This window comes from Heterodontus francisci, chromosome 3 (genome assembly GCF_036365525.1).
Source record: "Heterodontus francisci isolate sHetFra1 chromosome 3, sHetFra1.hap1, whole genome shotgun sequence".
Taxonomy (NCBI): Eukaryota; Metazoa; Chordata; class Chondrichthyes; order Heterodontiformes; family Heterodontidae; genus Heterodontus; species Heterodontus francisci.
In genome coordinates, this window is record NC_090373.1 from 191,106,450 (window position 1) to 191,131,601 (window position 25,152).

Here is a 25,152-nt window from a genome sequence, read left to right on the forward strand (position 1 = left end):
ACTAATAGAACACAGCCACGCAAGCCCGTGAATGGAGACCCAGGTGCAGGTGAAGCATCAAATGAAGAGTCAAATCAAATAAATAGATTTACTGTCCCTCCATCTGCTTGCATGTGCTAATCCCACTGTTTAATCCATCAACTGGATAGCTGTGTAGGGCCATAATTATTCCCGATTGGAAATACAGTATGGTGAGCATCTTAAACCGAGACCTACTTAGGAAAGGCTTTGCGTCAAATGACTCTTCCAATCTCCGTGAAACTTCTCTCTTCAGTCTGTAGCTTTTTCCTCCATTTGTTTTTATTTGCTGAGGAACCTCCCATGGTGTTGCTCACTGGCAGTCTTGGATCTGGATAACATTTATGATCTTGACTGTCTCTTCAAAGACACACCTCAGCTATACTGCTTGCAGAAGTGGTCTAAACAGGCAAATCCAGGTAACTGGAGTGGATAGCAAACTCCTGATCAACCAGAAGGCAAAGCAGCCACTTGTAAAGTTCTGCCTCCAGGTCAGAAAAGACAATCACAAAATGACTAGCTTTCATTCAAGATTACTTTGAATCTATAACAAAGTGTGACATTCAGAATGTGATGTCTGCAGGCTGGGTGGCATCTGGAGGTGTGACATCTGGTGTGTGACACCTGGGGTGTGACATCTGGAGTGTGACATCTGGGGGGCGTGACATCTGGGAGTGTAACATCTGGTGTGTGACACCTGGGGGTGACATCTGGTGTGTGACATTGGGGTGTGACATCTGGGGGTGTAACACTGGGGTGTGACATCTGGGAGTGTAACATCTGCTGTGTGACACCTGGGGGTGACATCTGGTGTGTGACATCTGGGGGTGTGACATCTGGGGGTGACATCTGGGGGTGTGACATCTGGTGTGTGACACCTGGGTGTGACATCTGGGGGTGTGACATCTGGAGGTGTGACATCTGGGGGTGTGACATCTGGGGGTGAGATCTGGGGGTGACATCTGGGATGACATCTGGGGATGACATCTGGGGATGACACCTGGGGGTAAGACCTGGAGGAGGTGACATCTGGGGTGTGACATCTGGGGGTAAGACCAGGAGGGGGTGACATCTGGGGTGTGACATCTGGTGTGTGAGATCTGGGGGTGAGATCTGGGGGTGAGATCTGGGATGACATCTGGGGATGACATCTGGCGATGACCTCTGGGGATGACCTCTGGGGTGTGACATCTGGGGATGACATCTGGGGGTGACACCTGGGGGTAAGACCTGGAGGAGGTGACATCTGGGGTGTGACATCTGGGGGTAAGACCTGGAGGGGGTGACATCTGGAGTGTGCTGCCCACAGTAGACATCTGGCATGTGACACTTGGTGTGTGAGGTCTGCAGTGTGACCGACATGTAGAAGACACCGATAGAGTGATAAAGATAATAGATTTAATGCATAGTCTGTGTACACTGGCCAGATGCTACCAGCACAGATGTGCCCAACCACCCTTTCTGGCCTACCCAATAGCATCAGGCCACAATGTTGCTGTGTCTCCTTGCACGTGTTGCAATAAATAACCTTCCAATAAACGCTAAAATAATCTTTACAAGAAGAAACCTTAGATATACTTTGAGAGCGATCTTTGGCCTTGATTTCCCCCGCCCATCACCATCTACAATTTTCCAATCACTCTGTAGAAAAAGAATCTGTCCAGGTTGGGAAGAGTGGAGGAGGCTCATTAATTCCACAGTGTCTTCCATTATATATCTGTCTGATCACCAAATGACCGCCTCACCTCACCACACCCAAAATGAAGCTGTTTTCAGTAGCGTTGCAGGACACTCATGTGCCAGAGACACAGTTATGCATTTAGCTTTCCACTGCACGTTTCTGGATTTTTCCGCCACAAGTATCGGACAGACATTAAATCTTCTGGCATTAAAGCTCAGACGGCATGTTCAGGGTAATGAGGGGAGGGGGGGTTCCTGTGCAAGGCCATTAGCTTACATCAATTCTAGGCCCGGCACATTACTGGCTCCCAACAGGTTGCTAAGGGATCAGCAGGAAACCTTTTGCATTTCAGATCCCAGCCTCCGAGCCTAGGGGTTGACCGCAAACCAACCGATGCACCTCATACAGACGCCATAAGTTCCAGGGACAAGAACCCCTTCTCCGTACTCTGACCACGGCCTGGAGCAGCCATTTTCCATTCCTTCTCCACCTCCTCCCCAACCCATACCGCCTCCTCAGGGAAAAACATTAAAAGGGACTTCAAAAAAACGATGTGGTTTTATCTTTCATTGTCTTTGTGTGCTCTCCAATTGGCCAGGGGAATGTGGGGCGCTGCAAGGATTGATGTGTCAGGTGACCAATGGCGGGTGTGTGGGAGCTGGGCAGTGGGGGGGGGGGGGGGGGGGTCACATGATGAAACTTTCAGGAATAATGTTTGACTAGATTCGACAACCCTACGTTTAAGGAGAGGAGGAATTTTTTTGGGGGGGAGGTGGTTGTAAATTAGGCTACTCCTGGGATATTTACTGGGGTCAACAGTAGGTCGATTGGGTGAAGGGTTGGTGAAGGAAATAAGCGATTTAGGAAAATCCGGGCCTACTCCGTTGTCTAATGATCCAATAAAGCTTAGAACAATGTAAATGCCGTCACCAAAGGAGGAAGGATTTCCTTGTGCAATAATCAGAAGAATTTGTACAAAAGGACTGGTTTCAAATCCTGTTGCTGCTGAGCAGAGGAATTCTCTCACCCCTCCCCCCACTCCCCCTCGTCCCCTGCTCAGGGTCTCAGACTTCCGGTGGAAGACAATTTAACTGAGAATTGTGGAAATCCATGGTGCTAAAACAGGCCAGTAGAGGGTGATACAACACCGGCCCTGCCACCAGAACTGGGAAAGACCCCAGTGCGAAAACATCGCTAACAGGCAAAATGAAGCCGTTCATGCTTAAACAGCCCACTTCACTCTGTGTCCAGCCTTGCATGTAGATAAATAGTCATTTTTCTGTACGTGCTGTTTTGCAGCAGCTCTCCTGTGGTGTTGCTTGTTGGGGGGATGTGGCGGGGGGGAGGGGGGGGGAGGGCGGTGTTGGGTGGTGTTGGTTGGGGGCAGCTTTGTTGATGCTCAGCTGCCATCCTTGCTGCCCCATTAAGGCCACTGCTGAAACAGTGAGATCTGATTAGGCCACAGCCTAGGGTCTAGCTGCCCACTGACACTCACTATGTTAGGCCTGCACGTGAAGAATGGGAGGTTTGGGCAAGTGGAAACAGGGTGCGATGGTGGCAACTGACCCCAGCCTGTGGGACTGACCCCGGCCTGTGGGACTGACCCTGGCCTGTGGGAACTGACCCCAGTCTGTGGGACTGACCTCGGCCCATGGGAACTGACCCTGGCCTGTGGGACTGACCCCGGCCTGTGGGACTGACCCTGGCCTGTGGGAACTGACCTCAGCCTGTGGGACTGACCTTGGCCTGTAGGAACTGACCCCCGGCCTGTGGGACTGACCTCGGCCTATGGGAACTGACCCTGTCCTGTGGGACAGACCTTGGCCTATGGGAACTGACCTCGGCCTGTGGGAACTGACCTCGGCCTGTGGGACTGACCTCGGCCTGTGGAACTGACCTCGGCCTGTGGGACTGACCTCGGCCTGTGGGACTGACCTCGGCCTGTGGGACTGACCTCTGAGCTGTGAAAACAGAGCATTGAGGAAACAGAAGAGGTGGCTACAAGCCTTTAGGAGTTCATCTCAAACTCTCCCTTCTCCCTGAATGAACAGCACCAGCTCAAGAATTCCTTCATCAAGCAGTTTATAATCACAACTCCCTGAACACCCGATAATCATTCTGTACAAAGCCTCATTGGAGGCTCGCATGGAGCAGAAACACAGACTCACATCTGTTAGGCCAAGTGGCAAGAAAATTCTACATCATGCAACTCATGTTATTGTGTTTGAATCGAAAAGATAAGGCATGTTAGTGACACCAGGGTTTTGTGCAGCTAAGTTTCCAGAACATTCTCGAGCTGTCTTTAAGGAGATGTCTCCTCCCTGCCTTGTTATTTTGAACCTCAGGACTGACTGCTGCTTGTCGAGACGGATTTGGGGATTCGCAAGCAAATAACTGAGGGAATGGGGGGGGTGGGGGAGGGGGTAAGCTGCAGGGGAAGAAGGGATAGAAGAGAAAGGAGGGGGAGTGGAGGGGAGGGAACGTCAATCCATTGTCTAGAGTCTTGACCTTGACAGCTTAACGTCACGACATAGCCCTGGACTGTTTCCTCAGTGCAATCATCTTCCTTGGTGTGGGGTGGAGGGTGGGAGGCGTGTTCTGGAACATTCTGTAGTGCGGTGTAATGACAAACAACAGTCACTGGAAAATAGTTCCGGCTCCATCTCAGTTCTGCTGCTGTAACATTTCAGCCATGATGGAGATGAGGTGGTCCAGTCCCCAGAGGTAACCGTCCTCCCGATTGCCCTCCACCCATTCCCGCCTGTGGGTCAGGACCTGACCTTCGGGCAGGGGCGTCGTTTTGCCAAAGTCGATCATCCAGACCTTGGCCTGGTCTCGTCTGTCGTGCACAAAGAGCAAGGAGCTCCCGATCACCTGGGATACAACAGAAGAAAGGCCGTCAGTACAGGCAGACTCAGCCAACTCACTCAAGTAAGACTTGCATTTATATAGCGACTTTCCCAACTTCTGGATGTCTCAAAGCACTTTAACAGCCAAGGAAGTACTGTTGAAGTGTAGTCACTGTTGTATTGTCGGAAACATGGCAGCCAATTTACACACAGCAAGATCCCACCAGCAATACTGTGATCATCTGTGTTGATGATGTTGGTTCAGAGACAAATAGCAGGCAGGACATCAGGGAGAACTCCTCTTCCCTTCTTCAAAATAGTGCCATGGGAATTTTTACAACCACTTGAGAGGGCGGATGAGACTTCAGTTTAATGTCTCATCCGAAAGACGGCACCTCCAACACTGCAGCACTCCCTCAGTACTGTACTGGAGTGTCAGCCTTGAATGGTGTGCCCAAGTCCTGGAGTGGGACTCAGTCACATAACCTTGTAACTCAGAGGCGCAAGTACCAACTGCGACACAGTAAAGTGCCAACAGAGATTTAATCCAAATTAATCAGCCTGGTGAAGTAAACATCATGGGAACACAACAACCCCCCCTGGAGGAGGGTTACCATGTGCTGCCTTCCTGGACCCTCACCTAAATGGGAGTCAACAGACTATTTAACTGTGGTGGGAGTCACGGCTAAGCCTGCATTCCTGCCACTGTCAAAAGTCTGTGAGCATTTGCTTTCCAACAGGGGGCGGTTGTCGGAAGCAAAGCCCAGCCTTCCCCCTAGCCCAGCAGAGGTGAGGGAGCAGAGTGACTCTATCCCAAGGAGATGGCAGAGACCAACTTCACAACAGCATCAGGGTGGGAGACAGCAGCACACCACGAAACTCCCAGATCTCCTAAGAAACTGCGGGAAAGAGAGTGGAAAAGCTGTAACCAAGAAACAGATAAACAGAGTCGAAAGATTGCTGCCAGAAACTAGCAAATAACAACACTTTAAATCAGTCTGTTTCAGTCCCTAAATAAAGCTCGCCAAGTGTCTGCACATTCTCCCATATTCCCTCTCCATCCATAAATCTCAGCCACATTCCACCACCGTTAACATCTTAACATTTCCAGTGTCCTGCCACTTAAACACAGTAAAAGCGATCCCAGAAAAATACTCTCTAACAACCCCCTCCCTCTCCCAGTCTCCTGAGAGATTCCCCACTCCCCTCTCCCAGGCTCCCAAGAAATTCCCCACTCCCTCTCCCAGTCTCCCGAGAGATTCTGCCCTCTCCCAGTCTCCCGAGAGAATCCCCCCACTCTCAGTCTCCTGAGAGATTCTACAGTCTCCCAAAAGCTTCCCCTATTCCCTGTCTCCCAAGAACTTCCCCTGCTCCCAGTCTCCCTAGACATTCTCCCAACACCCAGTCTCCTGAGAGATTCTCCTCCACCACTCCCAGACTCCCATAACATTCTCCCCTCTCCCAGTTTCCTGAGTGTTTCTCCTTGCTCCATTCCCTCTGTATTATATATGCGTCTAAGTGAGTGCATTCTCAGTGTGCTAATGTTGCATTCATTGCCCATGCCGAGTTGCCATGGTGTTTTACAAACTGAATGATTTCAGAGAGCAGTTAAGAGTTGACCATAATGGATGTGGAAATAGAGTCACATGTAGGCCAGACCAGGTAAGGACAGAACCTTTCCTTCACTAAAGGACATTAATGAACCAGTTGGGTTTTTATGACAATCTGACACCTTCATGGTCTATTAACGGCCACTTAAGGGCCTCTTCCCACCGCCACTGGGATCTAACCCTGTAAAACAAGGTGCTCTGTCTGTGGTCTTGGGGTGGGGGGACCCTCCTTCAAGGGCAATCTGTAGCTCACGGAGGAGCCCTGCCAACCAAACCTCCACCTCCCTGGGCAGCCATTCCACCGGACTTCATGCCCACCCTCCCCCTTCCTCGCTGGGGCCTGCCAGATTGGACACGGCGAACCCATCTCACTCACTTTGGCTCCAGGCTCCAGCACTGGGCCTGGGTCCAAGGCCTGGTGTAGTACCGGCAGTGGCCACTCCCAGTGGTGCGGCCAAAACTGCTGAGCAGCTGACCCCGTATCTGGCAGTTTTAAAGAGACAGAGATCCCAGCGCTGGGCTGTTAATTGGCTTAGAATCGCACTGGGGAAGGCTCCACCTGGCTGAGGTGGGGTTCCCCCCCACCTTTTTGGCCCAGTGCTGGGAGCCCTGCCTGGGGCACAAAAGTCAGCCCATAGTCACACTCACACAGTCACTCACACACAGTCACTCACACACTGTCACTCACACACTGTCACTCACACACTGTCACAATCACACTGTCACACTCACAGTCACACACATTCACATACAGTCACTCACACGCTGTCACACTCACACAGTCACACACATTCACAAACAGTCACTCACACGCTGTCACACTCACACAGTCACACACATTCACATACAGTCACTCACACACTGTCACACACTCACAGTCACACACATTCACAAACAGTCACTCACACACTGTCACACTCACACAGTCACACACATTCACAAACAGTCACTCACACGCTGTCACACTCACACAGTCACACACATTCACATACAGTCACTCACACACTGTCACACACTCACAGACACACACATTCACAGTCACTCACACGCTGTCACACTCACACAGTCACACACATTCACATACAGTCACTCACACACTGTCACACACTCACAGTCACACACATTCACAATCACTCACACACAGTCACACTCACACAGTCACACACACTAATACTCACACGCACACTCTGACACAGTCACATTCATTTGCACATGCACACACTTACACAGTCACACACACACAGACTCACACCCAGGTCTCACACACACCCAGCCACACTGACACTCATATATAATATATGTTACATACATATGATACACACACAGTCTGTCATACACAGTTACAGACTCAAACACCCCCACAGAGAAAGGGCTTGATTTTGTGGAGGAGGCAGGACTCCTGGTGCCAGGTGTGTGAAACTGTATGCAAGAGTGTTTTGTAATGTCCTCTTGGGACGCCAGCATCGCTGGTAAGGACAGTATTTATTCTCCATCTCTAATTACCCTTGAGAAGGTGGCATTCCTGAACCACTGCATTCCATGTGGTAGAGGGAGTGGATGTTTAAGATGGTGGATGAGGTGCCAGTCAAGTGAGCTGCTTTGTCCTGGAAAGGTGTCGAGTTTCTTGAGTGTTGTTGGAGCTGCACCCATCCAGGCAAGTGGAGAATATTTCATCACACTCCTGACTTGTGCCTTGTAGATGGTGGACAGGCTTTGGGGAGTCAGGAGGTGAGTTACTCGCCGCAGGATTCCTAGCCTCTGACCTGCTCTTGTAGCCACGGTATTTATGTGGCTACTCCAGTTCAGTTTCTGGTCAATGGTAACCCCCAGGATGTTGATAGTGGGGGATTCAGCGATCGTAATGCAATTGAATGTCAAGGGGAGATAGTTAGATTCTCTCTCGTTTGAGATGGTCATTGCCTGGCACTTGCGTGGTGCAAATGTTACTTGCCACTTATCAGCCCAAGCCTGAATGTGGTCCAGGTCTTGCTGCATTTCTACACGAGCTGTTTCAATATCTGAGGAGTCACGAATGGTGCTGAACATTGTGCAATCATCAGCGAACATGCCCACTTTTGACCTAATGATTGAAGGAAGGTAATTGATGAAGCAGCTAAAGATGGTTGGGCCTAGGACACTACCCTGAGGAACTCCTGCAGTGATGTCCTCGAGCTCAGATGATTGACCTCCAACAACCACAACCATCTTCCTTTGTGCTAGGTACGACTCCAACTGGCAGAGAGTTTTCGCCCTGATTCCCATTGACTTCAGTTTTGTTCGGGCTCTTTGATGCCATACTCGGTCAAATGCTGCCTTGATGTGAAGGGCAGTCACTCTCACCTCACCTCTTGAGTTCAGCTCTTTTGTCCATGTTTGAACAAAGGCTGTAATGAGGTCAGGAGCTGAGTGGCCCTGGCGGAACCCAAACTGAGAGTCATTGAGCAGGTTATTGCGAAGCAAGTGCTGCTTGATAGCACTGTCAACAACACCTTTCATCACTTTACTGATGATTCAGAGTAGACTGATGGGGCGGTAATTGGCCGGGTTGGACTTGTCCTGCTTTTTGTGTACAGGACATACCTGGGCAATTTTCCACATTGCAGGGTAGATGCCAGTGTTGTACCTGCACTGGAACAGCTTGGCTAGGGGCACGGCAAGTTCTGAAGCACAGGTATTCAGTACTATTGCCGGAATATTGTCAGGGCCCATAGCCTGTGCAGTATCCAGTGCCTTCAGTCATTTCTTGATATCACGCGGAGTGAATTGAATTGGCTGAAGTCTGGCATCTGTGTTTCTGGGGACTTCAGGAGGAAGCCGAGATGGATCATCCATTTGGCACTTCTGGCTGAAGATTGTTGCAAATGCTTCAGTCTTGTCTTTCGCACTGATGTGCTGGGCTCCTCCATCATTGAGAATGAGGATATTTGTGGAGCCACCACCTCCAGTTAGTTGTTTAATTGTCCACCAACAGTCATAACTGGATGTGGCAGGACTGCAGAGCTTAGATCTGATCGAAAAACAAGAAATGCTGGATTCACTCAGCAGGTCTGGCAGCATCTGTGGAAAGAGAAGCAGAGTTAACGTTTCGGGTCAGTGACCCTTCTTCGGAACTGACAAATATTAGAAAAGTCACAGATTATAAACAAGTGAGGTGGGGGTTGGGCAAGAGATAACAAAGGAGAAGGTGCAGATTGGACCAGGCCACATAGCTGACCAAAAGGTCACAGAGCAAAGGCAAACAATATGTTAATGGTGTTTTGAAAGACAAAGCATTAGTACAGATTAGGTGTGAATATACTGAATATAGAACATCAGCAAGTGCAAACCTGAAGAAAAACAACCTGAAAAAAACAGTGGGTAAGCAAACTGAACAAACTAAGATGAAATGAAATAAATGCAAAAAATGTAAAAAGGAATGCAAAAAAAGGGAAGAAAAAATAACTAAAAATGCCTAAAAATGAAAGTAAAGTGGGGGGCTGTCATGCTCTGAAATTATTGAACTCAATGTTCAGTCCGGCAGGCTGTAGTGTGCCTAATCGGTAGATGAGATGCTGTTCCTCGAGCTTGCGTTGATGTTCACTGGAACACTGCAGCAATCCCAGGACAGAGATGTGAGCATGAGAGCAGGGGGGAGTGTTGAAATGGCAAGCAACCGGAAGCTCAGGGTCCTGCTTGCGGACTGAGCGGAGATGTTCCGCAAAGCGGTCACCCAGTCTGCGCTTGGTCTCCCCAATGTAGAGGAGACCACACTGTGAGCAGCGAATACAGTATACTACATTGAAAGAAGTACAAGTAAATCGCTGCTTCACCTGAAAGGAGTGTTTGGGGCCTGGGATAGTGAGGAGAGAGGAGGTAAATGGGCAGGTATTACACCTCCTGCGATTGCAAGGGAAGGTGCCCTGGGACGGGGACGAGGTGGTGGGGGTAATGGAGGAGTGGACCAGGGTGTCGCGGAGGGAACGATCCCTTCGGAATGCTGACAGGGGAAGGGAGGGGAAGATGCGACTGGTAGTGGCATCACGCTGGAGGTGGCGAAAATGGCGGAGGATGATCCTTTGGATATGGAGGCTGGTGGGATGAAAAGTGAGGACAAGGGGAACCCTGTCACGGTTCTGGGAGGGAGGGGAAGGGGTGAGGGTAGAGGTGCGGGGAATGGGTCGGACACGGTTGAGGGCCCTGTCAACCACAGTGGGGGGAAATCCTCGGTTGAGGAAAAAGGTCATATCAGAAGCACCGTCATGGAAGGTAGCATCATCAGAGCAGATGCGTCGGAGACGGAGAAACTGGGAGAATGGAATGGAGTCCTTACAGGAGGTAGGGTGTGAAGAAGTGTAGTCGAGGTAGCTGTGGGAGTCAGTGGGCTTATAATGGATATTGGTAGACAACCTATCCCCAGAGATGGAGACAGAGAAGTCGAGGAAGGGAAGGGAAGTGTCAGAGATGGACCATGTAAAGGTGAGAGAAGGGTGGAAATTGGAAGCAAAGTTGATAAAGTTTTCGAGTTCGGGGCGGGAGCAGGAAACGGCACCGATACAGTCATCAATGTACCGGAAAAAGAGTTGGGGGAGGGGGCCTGAGTAGGACTGGAACAAAGAATGCTCGACATATCCCACAAAAAGACAGGCATAACTAGGACCCATGCGGGTACCCATAGCGACACCTTTTACTTGAAGGAAGTGCGTGGAGTTGAAGGAGAAGTTGTTCAATGTCAGAACAAGTTCAGCCAGGCGGAGGAGGGTGGTGGTGGATGGGGACTGGTTGGGCCTCTGTTCCAGGAAGAAGCGGAGAGCTCTCAAACCGTCCTGATGGGGGATGGAGGTGTAGAGCGATTGGACGTCCGTAGTGAAGAGGAGGCGGTTGGGACCAGGAAACTGGAAATTGTCAAAATGACGTAGGGCGTCAGAAGAGTCACGGATGTAGGTGGGAAGAGACTGCACCAGCGGAGAAAAGATAGAGTCTAGATAGGAAGAAATAAGTTCAGTTGGGCAGGAGCAGGCTGACACAATGGGTCTGCCGGGACAGTCCCGTTTGTGGATTTTGGGAAGGAGATAGAAGCGGGCTGTCCGGGGTTGCGGGACTATGAGGTTGGAAGCTGTAGAGGGAAGATCTCCAGAGGAGATGAGGTCAGTGACAGTCCTTTGGACGGTGGCTTGATGTTCGGTGGTGGGGTCATGGTCCAGAGGGAGGTAGGAAGAGGTGTCTGTGAGTTGGCGTTGAGCTTCTGCAAGGTAGAGGTCGGTACGCCATACAACAACAGCACCACCCTTGTCTGCAGGTTTGATGACCATGTCGGGGTTAGACCTGAGAGAACGGAGTGCCTCAAGTTCAGAGGGGGACAGGTTAGAGTGAGTGAGGGGGGCAGAGAAATTGAGACGACCAATGTCTCGCCGACAGTTTTCAATGAAGAGATCAAGAGCGGGTAAGAGGCCAGGGTGAGGGGTCCAGGTAGAGGGAGAATACTGGAGGCGGGTGAATGGGTCTGCTGGTCGGGGGGAGGACTCCTGGTCAAAGAAGTGAGCCCGGAGGCGGAGGCGACGGAAGAAGAGCTCAACGTCATGCCGAGCGCGAAATTCATTGAGGTGGGGGCGTAAGGGGATAAAACTGAGTCCTTTGCTGAGTACAGAACGCTCAGCATCAGAGAGGGGGAGGTCAGAGGGTATAGTGAATACACGGCAAGGGGTCAGATCAGAAGGGGTGGGGTCAGAGGGAAGTGAAGCGGAAGGAGGATCTGGAGGGGCATTAGTCCCCATCAGCTGCTGGAGCTTGCGTTCCTTAACACCTGAAAGGAAGAAAAAAAGTAAGATGAGATGAAACTGCGGAGTAGAACAGATTTGAGATAAGGTGAGACGGTGCTGCTGGAGAGAGAGGTCCAGTGTGTGCATATGGCGGCGCATAGCACTGAGATCTGATCCGTTGGTTGTGGGATCGCTTAACCCTGTCTTTAGCAAGTGGCTTCCACTGTTTAGTTTCCATGTAGTCCTGTGTTGTCGCTTCATTATGAACATGACTGTATGTGTGATTGGCACTGTGTGAGTGTGTGAACGTGACAGTGTGACTGTATGTGTGTACATGTGTGTACATGTGCAACAGTATGTGTGAAGGTGAATGCGTATGTGTGCGTGTGAATGTGTGTGTGCATGTGTGACTTTATGTGTGAATGTGAGTATATGAATCTGAGTGTGCGTGTGTGTGTGTGTGAGACTGTATCTGTATATGTGTGTGAGTCTGTATGTTGTGCATCTGTCTGTGTGTATGTGTATGTATGTCTGTGTTTGTGTGTGTGTGAGATTGTGTGTGTCTGTGTGTGACTCTGAGTGTGTGAGACTGTTTGTGTGTATGTGTATGTGTGTGTATAGGTGTAAGATTGCATCTGTGTGTATGTTTGTGAGACTGCGTATGTGTGTGTGTGACTGTGTGTATGTGTGCATGTGTGAGAGACTGTGTATGTGTGTGTTTGACTGTGTGTATGTGTGAGAGACTGCGTATGCGTGTGTGTGACTGTGTGTATGTGTGAGAGACTGCGTATGTGTGTGTGTGTGACTGTGTGGATGTGTATGTGTGCATGTGTGAGAGACTGCGTATGTGTGTGTGACTGTGTGTATGTGTGAGACTGGTATGAGACTGCGTATGTGTGTGTGACTGTGTGTATGTGTGAGAGACTGCGTATGTGTGTGTTGTGACTGTGTGTATGTGTGCATGTGTAAGAGACTGTGTATGTGTGTTTGACTGTGTGTATGTGTGTGTGTGACTGTGTGTATGTGTGAGAGACTGTGTTTGTGTGTGTTTGACTGTGTGTATGTGTGAGAGACTGCGTATGCGTGTGTGTGACTGTGTGTATGTGTGAGAGACTGCGTATGTGTGTGTGACTGTGTGTATGTGTGAGAGACTGCGTATGTGTGTGTGTGACTGTGTGTATGTGTGCATGTGTAAGAGACTGTGTATGTGTGTTTGACTGTGTGTATGTGTGAGAGACTGTGTATGTGTGTTTGACTGTGTGTATGTGTGTGTGTGACTGTGTGTATGTGTGAGAGACTGCGTATGTGTGTGTGTGACTGTGTGTATGAGAGACTGCGTATGCGTGTGTGTGACTGTGTGTATGTGTGAGAGACTGTGTTTGTGTGTGTTTGACTGTGTGTATGTGAGAGACTGCGTATGCGTGTGTGTGACTGTGTGTATGTGTGAGAGACTGCGTATGTGTGTGTGACTGTGTGTATGTGTGAGAGACTGCGTATGTGTGTGTGTGGCTATGTGTATGTGTGAGAGACTGTGTAGGTGTGCATGTGACTGTGTGTATGTGTGTGACTGTGTGTATGTGTGAGAGACTGCGTAAGTGTGTGGGTGCGAGTGTGTGTGTGACCAACAGGAGTCATGTTCTATAAGGAGGAAATACTGCAGAGAGAAAATCGTCCAAGTTCAGCTGAATAGAAGAAGTGATGGTGTAAATGGGAGAGGAGGGGAATTTATGTCAACAATGTCTCATAGACAATAAGAAACCCCCAACACCCCAATAACATCTTGATAACTGTTCAGGAAAGCCTCAAGCAAAGTAGTAGTTTACACACCTCATGAGCACTGAAGAAGAGAGACGCCTCCAGAGTGTCCTGAATCAGCTTCAAATGATCGAGGTACTTTTTCTGCAACAAAGGCACAACAGTGGGATTACTGGAGATACAACAGGGGGGGGGGCGGTTACTGGAGATACAACAGGGGGATTACTGGAGATACAACAGGGGGGGGGCGGTTACTGGAGATACAACAGGGGGATTACTGGAGATACAACAGGGGGATTACTGGAGATACAACAGGGGGGGGGCGGTTACTGGAGATACAACGGGGGGGGGCGGTTACTGGAGATACAACAGGGGGATTACTGGAGATACAACAGGGGGGGGGCGGTTACTGGAGATACAACAGGGGGATTACTGGAGATACAACAGGGGGATTACTGGAGATGTAACAGGGGGATTACTAGAGATACAACAAGGGGATGATTGGAGATGCAACAGGGGGATTACTGGAGATATAACAGGGGGATTACTAGAGATACAACAAGGGGATGATTGGAGAGACAACAGGGGGATTACTGGAGATGCAACAGGGGGATTACTGGAGATATAACAGGGGGATTACTGGAGATACAACAGGGAGATTACTGGAGATACAACAGGGGGATTACTGGAGATATAACAGGGGGATTACTGGAGATATAACAGGGGGATTACTGGAGATACAACAGGGGGATTACTGGAGATATAACAGGGGGATTACTGGAGATACAACAGGGGGATTACTGGAGATACAACAGGGAGATTACTGGAGATACAACAGGGGGATTACTGGAGATATAACAGGGTGATTACTGGAGATACAACAGGGGGATTACTGGAGATACAACAGGGGGATTACTGGAGATACAACAGGGAGATTACTGGAGATACAACAGGGGGATTACTGGAGATACAACAGGGGGATTACTGGAGATACAACAGGGGGATTACTGGAGATACAACAGGGAGATTACTGGAGATACAACAGGGGGATTACTGGAGACACAACAGGGGGATTACTGGAGATACAACAGGGGGATTACTGGAGATACAACAGGGAGATTACTGGAGATACAACAGGGGGATTACTGGAGATACAACAGGGGGATTACTGGAGATACAACAGGGAGATTACTGGAGATACAACAGGGGGATTACTGGAGATAAAACAGGGGGATTACTGGAGATACAACAGGGGGATTACTGGAGATACAACAGGGGGATTACTGGAGATAAAACAGGGGGATTACTGGAGATATAACAGGGGGATTACTGGAGATACAACAGGGGGATTACTGGAGATATAACAGGGGGATTACTAGATATATAACAGGGGGATTACTGGAGATACAACAGGGGGATTACTGGAGATACAACAGGGGGATTACTGGAGATACAACTGGGGGATTACTGGAGATACAACAGGGGGATTACTGGAGATACAACAGGGGGATTACTGGAGATACAACAGGGAGATTACTGGAGATATAACAGGGGGATTACTGGAGATACAACAGGGGGATTACTGGAGATACAACAGGGGGATTACTGGAGATATAACAGTGGGGATTACTGGAGATACAACAGGGGGATTACTGGAGATACAACAGGGGGATTACTGGAGATATAACAGGGGGATTACTGGAGATATAACAGGGGGATTACTGGAGATACAACAGGGAGATTACTGGAGATACAACAGGGGGATTACTGGAGATATAACAGGGGGATTACTGGAGATACAACAGGGGGATTACTGGAGATATAACAGGGGGATTACTGGAGATACAACAGGGGGATTACTGGAGATATAACAGGGGGATTACTGGAGATACAACAGGGGGATTACTGGAGATATAACAGTGGGGATTACTGGAGATACAACAGGGGGATTACTGGAGATATAACAGTGGGGATTACTGGAGATATAACAGGGGGATTACTGGAGATACAACAGGGGGATTACTGGAGATACAACAGGGGGATTACTGGAGATACAACAGGGAGATTACTGGAGATACAACAGGGGGATTACTGGAGACACAACAGGGGGATTACTGGAGATACAACAGGGGGATTACTGGAGATACAACAGGGAGATTACTGGAGATACAACAGGGGGATTACTGGAGATACAACAGGGGGATTACTGGAGATACAACAGGGAGATTACTGGAGATACAACAGGGGGATTACTGGAGATACAACAGGGGGATTACTGGAGATACAACAGGGGGATTACTGGAGATACAACAGGGGGATTACTGGAGATACAACAGGGGGATTACTGGAGATATAACAGGGGGATTACTGGAGATACAACAGGGGGATTACTGGAGATATAACAGGGGGATTACTAGAGATATAACAGGGGGATTACTGGAGATACAACAGGGGGATTACTGGAGATACAACAGGGGGATTACTGGAGATACAACTGGGGGATTACTGGAGATACAACAGGGGGATTACTGGAGATATAACAGGGGGATTACTGGAGATACAACAGGGGGATTACTGGAGATACAACAGGGGGATTACTGGAGATACAACAGGGGGATTACTGGAGATACAACAGGGGGATTACTGGAGATACAACAGGGAGATTACTGGAGATATAACAGGGGGATTACTGGAGATACAACAGGGGGATTACTGGAGATACAACAGGGGGATTACTGGAGATATAACAGTGGGGATTACTGGAGATACAACAGGGGGATTACTGGAGATACAACAGGGGGATTACTGGAGATATAACAGGGGGATTACTGGAGATACAACAGGGGGATTACTGGAGATACAACAGGGGGATTACTGGAGATATAACAGGGGGATTACTGGAGATACAACAGGGGGATTACTGGAGATATAACAGGGGGATTACTGGAGATACAACAGGGGGATTACTGGAGATATAACAGGGGGATTACTGGAGATACAACAGGGGGATTACTGGAGATATAACAGTGGGGATTACTGGAGATACAACAGGGGGATTACTGGAGATATAACAGTGGGGATTACTGGAGATACAACAGGGGGATTACTGGAGATACAACAGGGGGATTACTGGAGATATAACAGGGGGATTACTGGAGATACAACAGGGGGATTACTGGAGATACAACAGGGAGATTATTGGAGATACAACAGGGGGATGATTGGAGATACAACAGGGGGATTACTGGAGATATAACAGGGGGATTACTGGAGATACAACAGGGGGATTACTGGAGATACAACAGGGGGATTACTGGAGATGCAACAGGGGGATTACTGGAGATATAACAGGGAGCTTATTGGAGATACAACAGGGGGATGATTGGAGAGACAACAGGACGATTTCTGGAGATGCAACAGGGGGATTACTGGAGATACAACAGGGGGATTACTGGAGATACAACAGGGAGATTATTGGAGATACAACAGGGGGATGATTGGAGATACAACAGGGGGATTACTGGAGATACAACAGGGAGATTATTGGAGATACAACAGGGAGATTATTGGAGATACAACAGGGGGATGATTGGAGAGACAACAGGGGGATTACTGGAGATACAACAGGGGGATTACTGGAGATACAACAGGGAGATTATTGGATATACAACAGGGGGATGATTGGAGAGACAACAGGACGATTTCTGGAGATGCAACAGGGGGATTACTGGAGATATAACAGGGGGATTACTGGAGATACAACAGGGGGATGATTGGAGAGACAACAGGACGATTTCTGGAGATGCAACAGGGGGATTACTGGAGATATAACAGTGGGGATTACTGGTGATGTAACGGGGGGATTACTGGAGATATAACAGGGGGATGATTGGAGAGACAACAGGACGATTTCTGGAGATGCAACAGGGGGATTACTGGAGATATAACAGGGGGATTACTGGAGATACAACAGGGGGATTACTGGAGATACAACAGGGGGATTACTGGAGATATAACAGGGGGATTACTGGAGATGTAACAGGGGGATTACTGGAGATATAACAGGGGGATTATTGGAGATACAACAGGGGGATTACTGGAGATATAACAGGGGGATTACTGGAGATACAACAGGGGGATGATTGGAGAGACAACAGGACGATTTCTGGAGATGCAACAGGGGGATTACTGGAGATATAACAGGGGGATTACTGGAGATACAACAGGGGGATTACTGGAGATATAACAGGGGGATTACTGGAGATACAACAGGGGGATGATTGGAGAGACAACAGGACGATTTCTGGAGATGCAACAGGGGGATTACTGGAGATATAACAGGGGGATTACTGGAGATACAACAGGGGGATTACTGGAGATATAACAGGGGGATTACTGGAGATACAACAGGGGGATGATTGGAGAGACAACAGGACGATTTCTGGAGATGCAACAGGGGGATTACTGGAGATATAACAGGGGGATTACTGGAGATACAACAGGGGGATTACTGGAGATATAACAGGGGGATTACTGGAGATACAACAGGGGGATTATTGGAGATACAACAGGGGGATGATTGGAGAGACAACAGGACGATTTCTGGAGATGCAACAGGGGGATTACTGGAGATATAACAGGGGGATTACTGGAGATACAACAGGGGGATTAGTGGAGATATAACAGGGGGATTACTGGAGATACAACAGGGGGATTACTGGAGATACAACAGGGGGATTTCTGGAGATGCAACAGGGGGATTACTGGAGATACAACAGGGGGATTACTGGAGATATAACAGGGGGATTACTGGAGATATAACAGGGGGATTTCTGGAGATGCAACAGGGGGATTACTGGAGATACAACAGGGGGATTACTGGAGATATAACAGGGGGATTACTGGAGATACAACAGGGGGATTACTGGAGATACAACAGGGGGATTATTGGAGATACAACAGGGGGATGATTGGAGAGACAACAGGACGATTTCTGGAGATGCAACAGGGGGATTACTGGAGATATAACAGGGGGATTACTGGAGATACAACAGGGGGATTACTGGAGATACAACAGGGGGATTATTGGAGATACAACAGGGGGATGATTGGAGAGACAACAGGACGATTTCTGGAGATGCAACAGGGGGATTACTGGAGATATAACAGGGGGATTACTGGAGATACAACAGGGGGATTACTGGAGATACAACAGGGGGATTACTGGAGATATAACAGGCGGATTACTGGAGATACAACAGGGGGATTACTGGAGATATAACAGGGGGATTACTGGAGATATAACAGGGGGATTACTGGAGATACAACAGGGGGATTACTGGAGATACAACAGGGGGATTACTGGAGATACAACAGGGGGATGATTGGAGATGTAACAGGGGGATTTCTGGAGATGCAACAGGGGGTTACTGGAGATACAACAGGGGGATTACTGGTGATGTAATGGGGGATTACTGGAGATGTAACAGAGGGATTACTGGAGATACAACTGGGGGATTATTGGAGATAAAACAGGGGGATGATTGGAGATCTAATGGGGGATGATTGGAGATACAACAGGGGGATTATTGGAGATACAACAGGGGGATGATTGGAGATCTAATGGGGGATGATTGGAGATACAACAGGGGGATGATTGGAGATACAACAGGGGGATTATTGGAGATAAAACAGGGGGATGATTGGAGATCTAATGGGGGATGATTGGAGATACAACAGGGGGATTATTGGAGATACAACAGGGGGAATATTGGAGATAAAACAGGGGGATGATTGGAGATCTAATGGGGGATGATTGGAGATACAACAGGGGGATTATTGGAGATACAACAGGGGGAATATTGGAGATAAAACAGGGGGATGATTGGAGATACAACAGGGGGAATATTGGAGATAAAACAGGGGGATGATTGGAGATCTAATGGGGGATGATTGGAGATACAACAGGGGGATTATTGGAGATACAACAGGGGGAATATTGGAGATAAAACAGGGGGATGATTGGAGATCTAATGGGGGATGATTGGAGATGTAACAGGGGGATTATTGGAGATACAACAGGGGGATTATTGGAGATAAAACAGGGGGATGATTGGAGATCTAATGGGGGATGATTGGAGATGTAACAGGGGGATTATTGGAGATACAACAGGGGGATTATTGGAGATAAAACAGGGGGATGATTGGAGATCTAATGGGGGATGATTGGAGATGTAACAGGGGGATTATTGGAGATACAACAGGGGGATTATTGGAGATAAAACAGGGGGATGATTGGAGATCTAATGGGGGATGATTGGAGATGTAACAGGGGGATTATTGGAGATACAACAGGGGGAATATTGGAGATAAAACAGGGAGATTACTGGAGATGTAACAGGGGGATGATTGGAGGTCTAACGGGGGACGATTGGAGATTTAACAGGGGAATTACTGGAGATGTAACAGAGGGATTACTGGAGATACAACAGGGGGATTATTGGACATGTAACAGAGGGATGATTGGAGACAGAGGTGTGGGTTTACTGGAGGCAGAACTGGGGTATTAATGGAGATAATACCCCTCTTTACCCCTTCTCCCACATCCTCAGTTTCCTACTCTTTGGCCTTTCCTCCCATAGTCATCTCCTCCTCCTACCTGTCTGTATCCCAGCTATCCCCAGTTCTTCACTTATATTCCCTCATCTCCTCCTCTTTCTGCTTCTCTCCTCAGTAGAGGGCTTCTCTCAACAGGATTAGAGTCATAGAGTTATACAGCACATAAACAGGCCATTCGGCCCATCGTGTCTTTGCCAGCCATCAAGCACCTATCTATTCTAATCCCATTTTCCAGCACTTGGCCCGGAGCCTTGTATAATATGACATTTCAAGTGCACATCTAAATACTTCTTAAATGTTGTGAGGGTTCCTGCCTCTACCACCCTTTCAGGTAGTTGTTGGATGCCAGTTCTCTCAGCTCCAGGACATCGCTGCAGGAGTTCCTCAGGATAGTGTCCTCAGCCAACCGTCCTCACCTGCTTCATCAATGACTTCCCTCCATCATAAGGTTGAAAGTGGGGATGTTCACTGACGATTGCACAGTGATCAGTACCATTCACAATTCTTCAGATACTAAAGCAGTCTGTGCCCATATGCAGCAAAACCTGGACAACATCTAGGCTTGTCCTGATAAGTGGCAAGTAATATTCAGGCCACACTTGTGTCAGGCAATGACCATCTCCAACAAGAGAGTCTAACCACCTCCCCTTGACATTTAATGGCATTATCGAATCTCCCAATGTCAACATCCTGCGGGTCACTGTTGACCAGAAACAGAACTGGACCAGCCATATAAATACTGTGGCGAAAAGAGTAGGTCAGAGGTTGAGTGTTCTGTGACGAGTGACTCACTTTCTAACTCCCCAAAGCCTTTCCACTATCTATGAGGCTTAAGTCTGAAGTTTGATGGAATATTCTTCACTTGCTTGAATGACAGCAGCTTCAACAACACTCAAGAAGCTCACCACCATCCAGGACAAAGCAGCCCACTTGATTGACACCCAATCCAACACCTTAAACATTCACTCCCTCCACCACTGACGCACTGAGGCTATCGTGGGCACCATCCACGTGATGTACTGCAGCAATTTACCAGGGCTTCTATGACAGCAACTGCAAAGCCCATGACATCTACCACCTAAGACAAGGGAAACAGATGCATGGGAACACCACCAACTCTAAGATCCCCTGAAGTCATCATCCTGTAAATATATCGTTGTTCCTTCATCGTCACTGGGTCAAAATCTTAGAACTCCCTCCCTAACAGCACTGTGACCGTACTTAAAGCACATGGGCTGCAGTGGTTCAAGACAACGGCTCACCACTACCTTCTCAGGGGCAATTAGGGATGGGCAATAAATGTTAATGTTGGCCTTGCCAGCAATGCCCACATCCTATGAATGAATAAATAAAAATAAACAATTTTACTTTGACATCAGATCGATGATTTGTGAGTTTTTCATTTTGCTGGCACACTTTACAGCGTATGACACTATATCTAACCGTGAAAAGATTCTCCTGTCAGAAGCAGTATATTATTTTGATGTCTCCTAATTTTCTCCCTCTCTCTTCATTTGCAGCCACAAATCAGCTTTGGATGATTCCCTGACAGTCCACAATGCTCCTCCACAAACACTGGGCTTGTACAAATAAGACAATTCCTCCCTCTGTCTCCTTCTCTTCCAAAGTGGGATACCTCAACTTATATAGCACTGCATCCAGCAGCATAGCTGAGAACTGCTTCAATCAGCCAACTAAGACAACTGAAGTTGAATAACAGTGAGCCTTAAAACTCAAACTGGCATTCTTCTGGTTGGCACATAAGTGCTCAACAAACCTGAGTTACTAACCACCCTATACTTCACTAAGAAGTAGGGAGCAACACACACATAGCAATTTCTAACCTGTCACCTTCTCAATTCCCAGGACGATAATCGAGCAGGTTGTGACCTGCAGACCTGACTCTCTCTCCCATCTCTACAGCCGTTTCATCATCACAGCCCCAGAAAAAACTCTCATAAAAATATCAATGCCACACTCACCAGAACCACCTTGTTTCCCTTTGTGAACTCTCGGAATGCCACCACGATCTGCTCTTTGGTTTTCGTCTTCTTAAAGTCACGGTTCACAGTCCCATCCTCGTTCTGTATCAACAATAAATAGTTAACAAAAGCATGCTATCATGCTGACCTTTCACCTCTGGGGCTTTGGGCTAGGCTTGGTTTAAACTGATGGCGTGAAAGGCCTCTGTCTCCCCACAGGGTGACTGGGATTTTGTCTGAGTGACAGTGGTCTCGGCCACCGGCAAAAGCCCTGCGTCTCTTCCACTGAGGAGGGTCCGCCGGATTACATGCCAATTAGGCACTTAAGCTGACAGCAACGGGCCTTCCCCGGGATCAAGGACCCCGGTGACAGACGTCCCGCCTGCTGAGAGCTGCTGGCCAATCAGATGCTGGCAGCTCTGTCACTCAGCAGCACCTCCACGGAGGCAATGTCTGCTGCAGGTACTGGAATCACCAGAGGCTTAGGATCCAGGTCACAGCTGAGAAAAGACGGGAGGGGTAGGCATTCCCACCCTGGACTTAACTGGAGTGGAGGCGGGAAGGTGGCAGGGTGGGCGAGTGGGGGAGTAGGAGAGTGGGAGTCACTCTCAGAGCAGAGCTCCCTGAAAAGCTGACATGGACTCCATGAACCGAATGGGCTCCTCCTGTGCCGTAAATGACTATGACACACACACAGCCCTACACAAACACACACCCATACACAAACACACACTCTTACACAAACACACACACCTACACAAACATAGTCATACACACACTCCTGCACAAACACACACTCCTACATAAACACACACTCGTACACAAACACACACTCCTACACAAACATAGTCATACACACACTCCTGCACAAACACACACACCTACACAAACATACTCATACACACATTCCTGCACAAACACACACTCCTACATAAACACACACTCGTACACAAACACACACTCCTACACAAACATAGTCATACACACACTCCTGCACAAACACACACTCCTACATAAACACACACTCATACACAAACACACACTCCTACACAAACATAGTCATACACACACTCCTGCACAAACACACACTCCTACATAAACACACACTCATACACAAACACACACTCCTACACAAACATAGTCATACACACACTCCTGCACAAACACACACTCCTACATAAACACACACTCCTGCACAAACACACACTCCTACATAAACACACACTCGTACACAAACACACACTCCTACACAAACATAGTCATACACACACTCCTGCACAAACACACACACCTACACAAACATACTCATACACACACTCCTGCACAAACACACACTCCTACATAAACACACACTCGTACACAAACACACACTCATACAGAAACACACACTCCTACATAAACACACACTCGTACACAAACACACACTACTGCACAAACACACACTACTGCACACACACACACTCCGACACAACCACACACTCCTGCACACACTCACACTTGTACACAAACACACACTCGTACACAAACACACACTCCTACATAAACACACACTCATACACAAACACACACTTGTACACAAACACTCCGACCGAAACACACACTCTGGCACACACACTTCTACACAAACACACAATCATGCACAGACAGTCACTTGTACATAAACACACACAGCGACACAAACACACACTCATACACAAACACACACTCCTACACAAACACACACTCCTGCAAAACACACATTCCTGCACAAACACACACTCCTACACAAACACACACTCATACACAAACACACACTCCTGCAAAACACACATTCCTGCACAAACACACACTCATACACAAACACACACACCTGCAAAACACACATTCCTGCACAAACACACACTCATACACAAACACACACACCTGCAAAACACACATTCCTGCACAAACACACACTCATACACAAACACACACTCCTGCAAAACACACATTCCTGCACAAACACACACTCATACACAAACACACACTCCTACACAAACACACAATCACACACAAACACACACTCCTACACATACTACTACACAAACACATACTCCTACAAAAACACACACTCCGACACACGCTCCTACACAAACACACACTCCTGCACAAACACACACTCCTACACAACCACACACTCCGACACACACACTTCTACACAAACACACACTCCTGCACAGACAGTCACTCGTACACAAACACACACAGCGACACAAACACACACTCATACACAAACACACGCTCCTACACAAGCACACACTCCTGCACAAACACACACTCCTACACAACCACACACTCTGACACACACACTCCTACACAAACACACACTCCTGCAAAACACACATTCCTGCACAAACACACACTCCTACACAAACACACACTCCTACACACACTACTACACAAACACACACTCATACACAAACACACACTCCTGCACAAACACACACTCCGACACACTCATAAACTCACACTCTCACATACTTCTACACACTCATAAACTCACACACTCACATACCCTACACACTCATAAATGCACACTCACATACCCCTACACACTCATAAACTGACACTCACATACTCCTACACACTCATAAACTCACACAATCACATACTCCGACACACTCACATACTCCTACACACTCATAAACTCACATACTCCTACACACTCATAAACTCACACACTCAAACACTCCTACACACTCCTAAACTCACACTCACACACTCCTACACACTCATAAACTCACACTCACACTACTACACACTCATAAACTCACACTCACATACTCCTACACACTCACACACTCCTACACACTCATAAACTCACACTCACACACTCCTACACACTCATAAACTCACACTCACATACTCCTACACACTCACACACTC

General features: G+C 48.2%; 1 protein-coding gene across 1 annotated transcript in view; it reads right to left on the bottom strand.

Annotated features, from left to right (window-relative positions):
• Positions 1-1,396: 1,396 nt before the first annotated feature.
• itpkb (inositol-trisphosphate 3-kinase B) overlaps positions 1,397-25,152 on the bottom strand; it is a 191,960-nt gene continuing 168,204 nt past the window's right edge. Inside the window, exons 5-7 of the mRNA XM_068027932.1 lie at positions 22,249-22,350; positions 13,721-13,792; positions 1,397-4,573 (exon numbers count right to left, since the gene is read on the bottom strand). Of these exons, the coding sequence (XP_067884033.1) occupies positions 4,364-4,573; positions 13,721-13,792; positions 22,249-22,350 (384 nt within the window). The 3' untranslated portion in view covers positions 1,397-4,363. The remainder of the gene's footprint in view (positions 4,574-13,720; positions 13,793-22,248; positions 22,351-25,152) is intronic.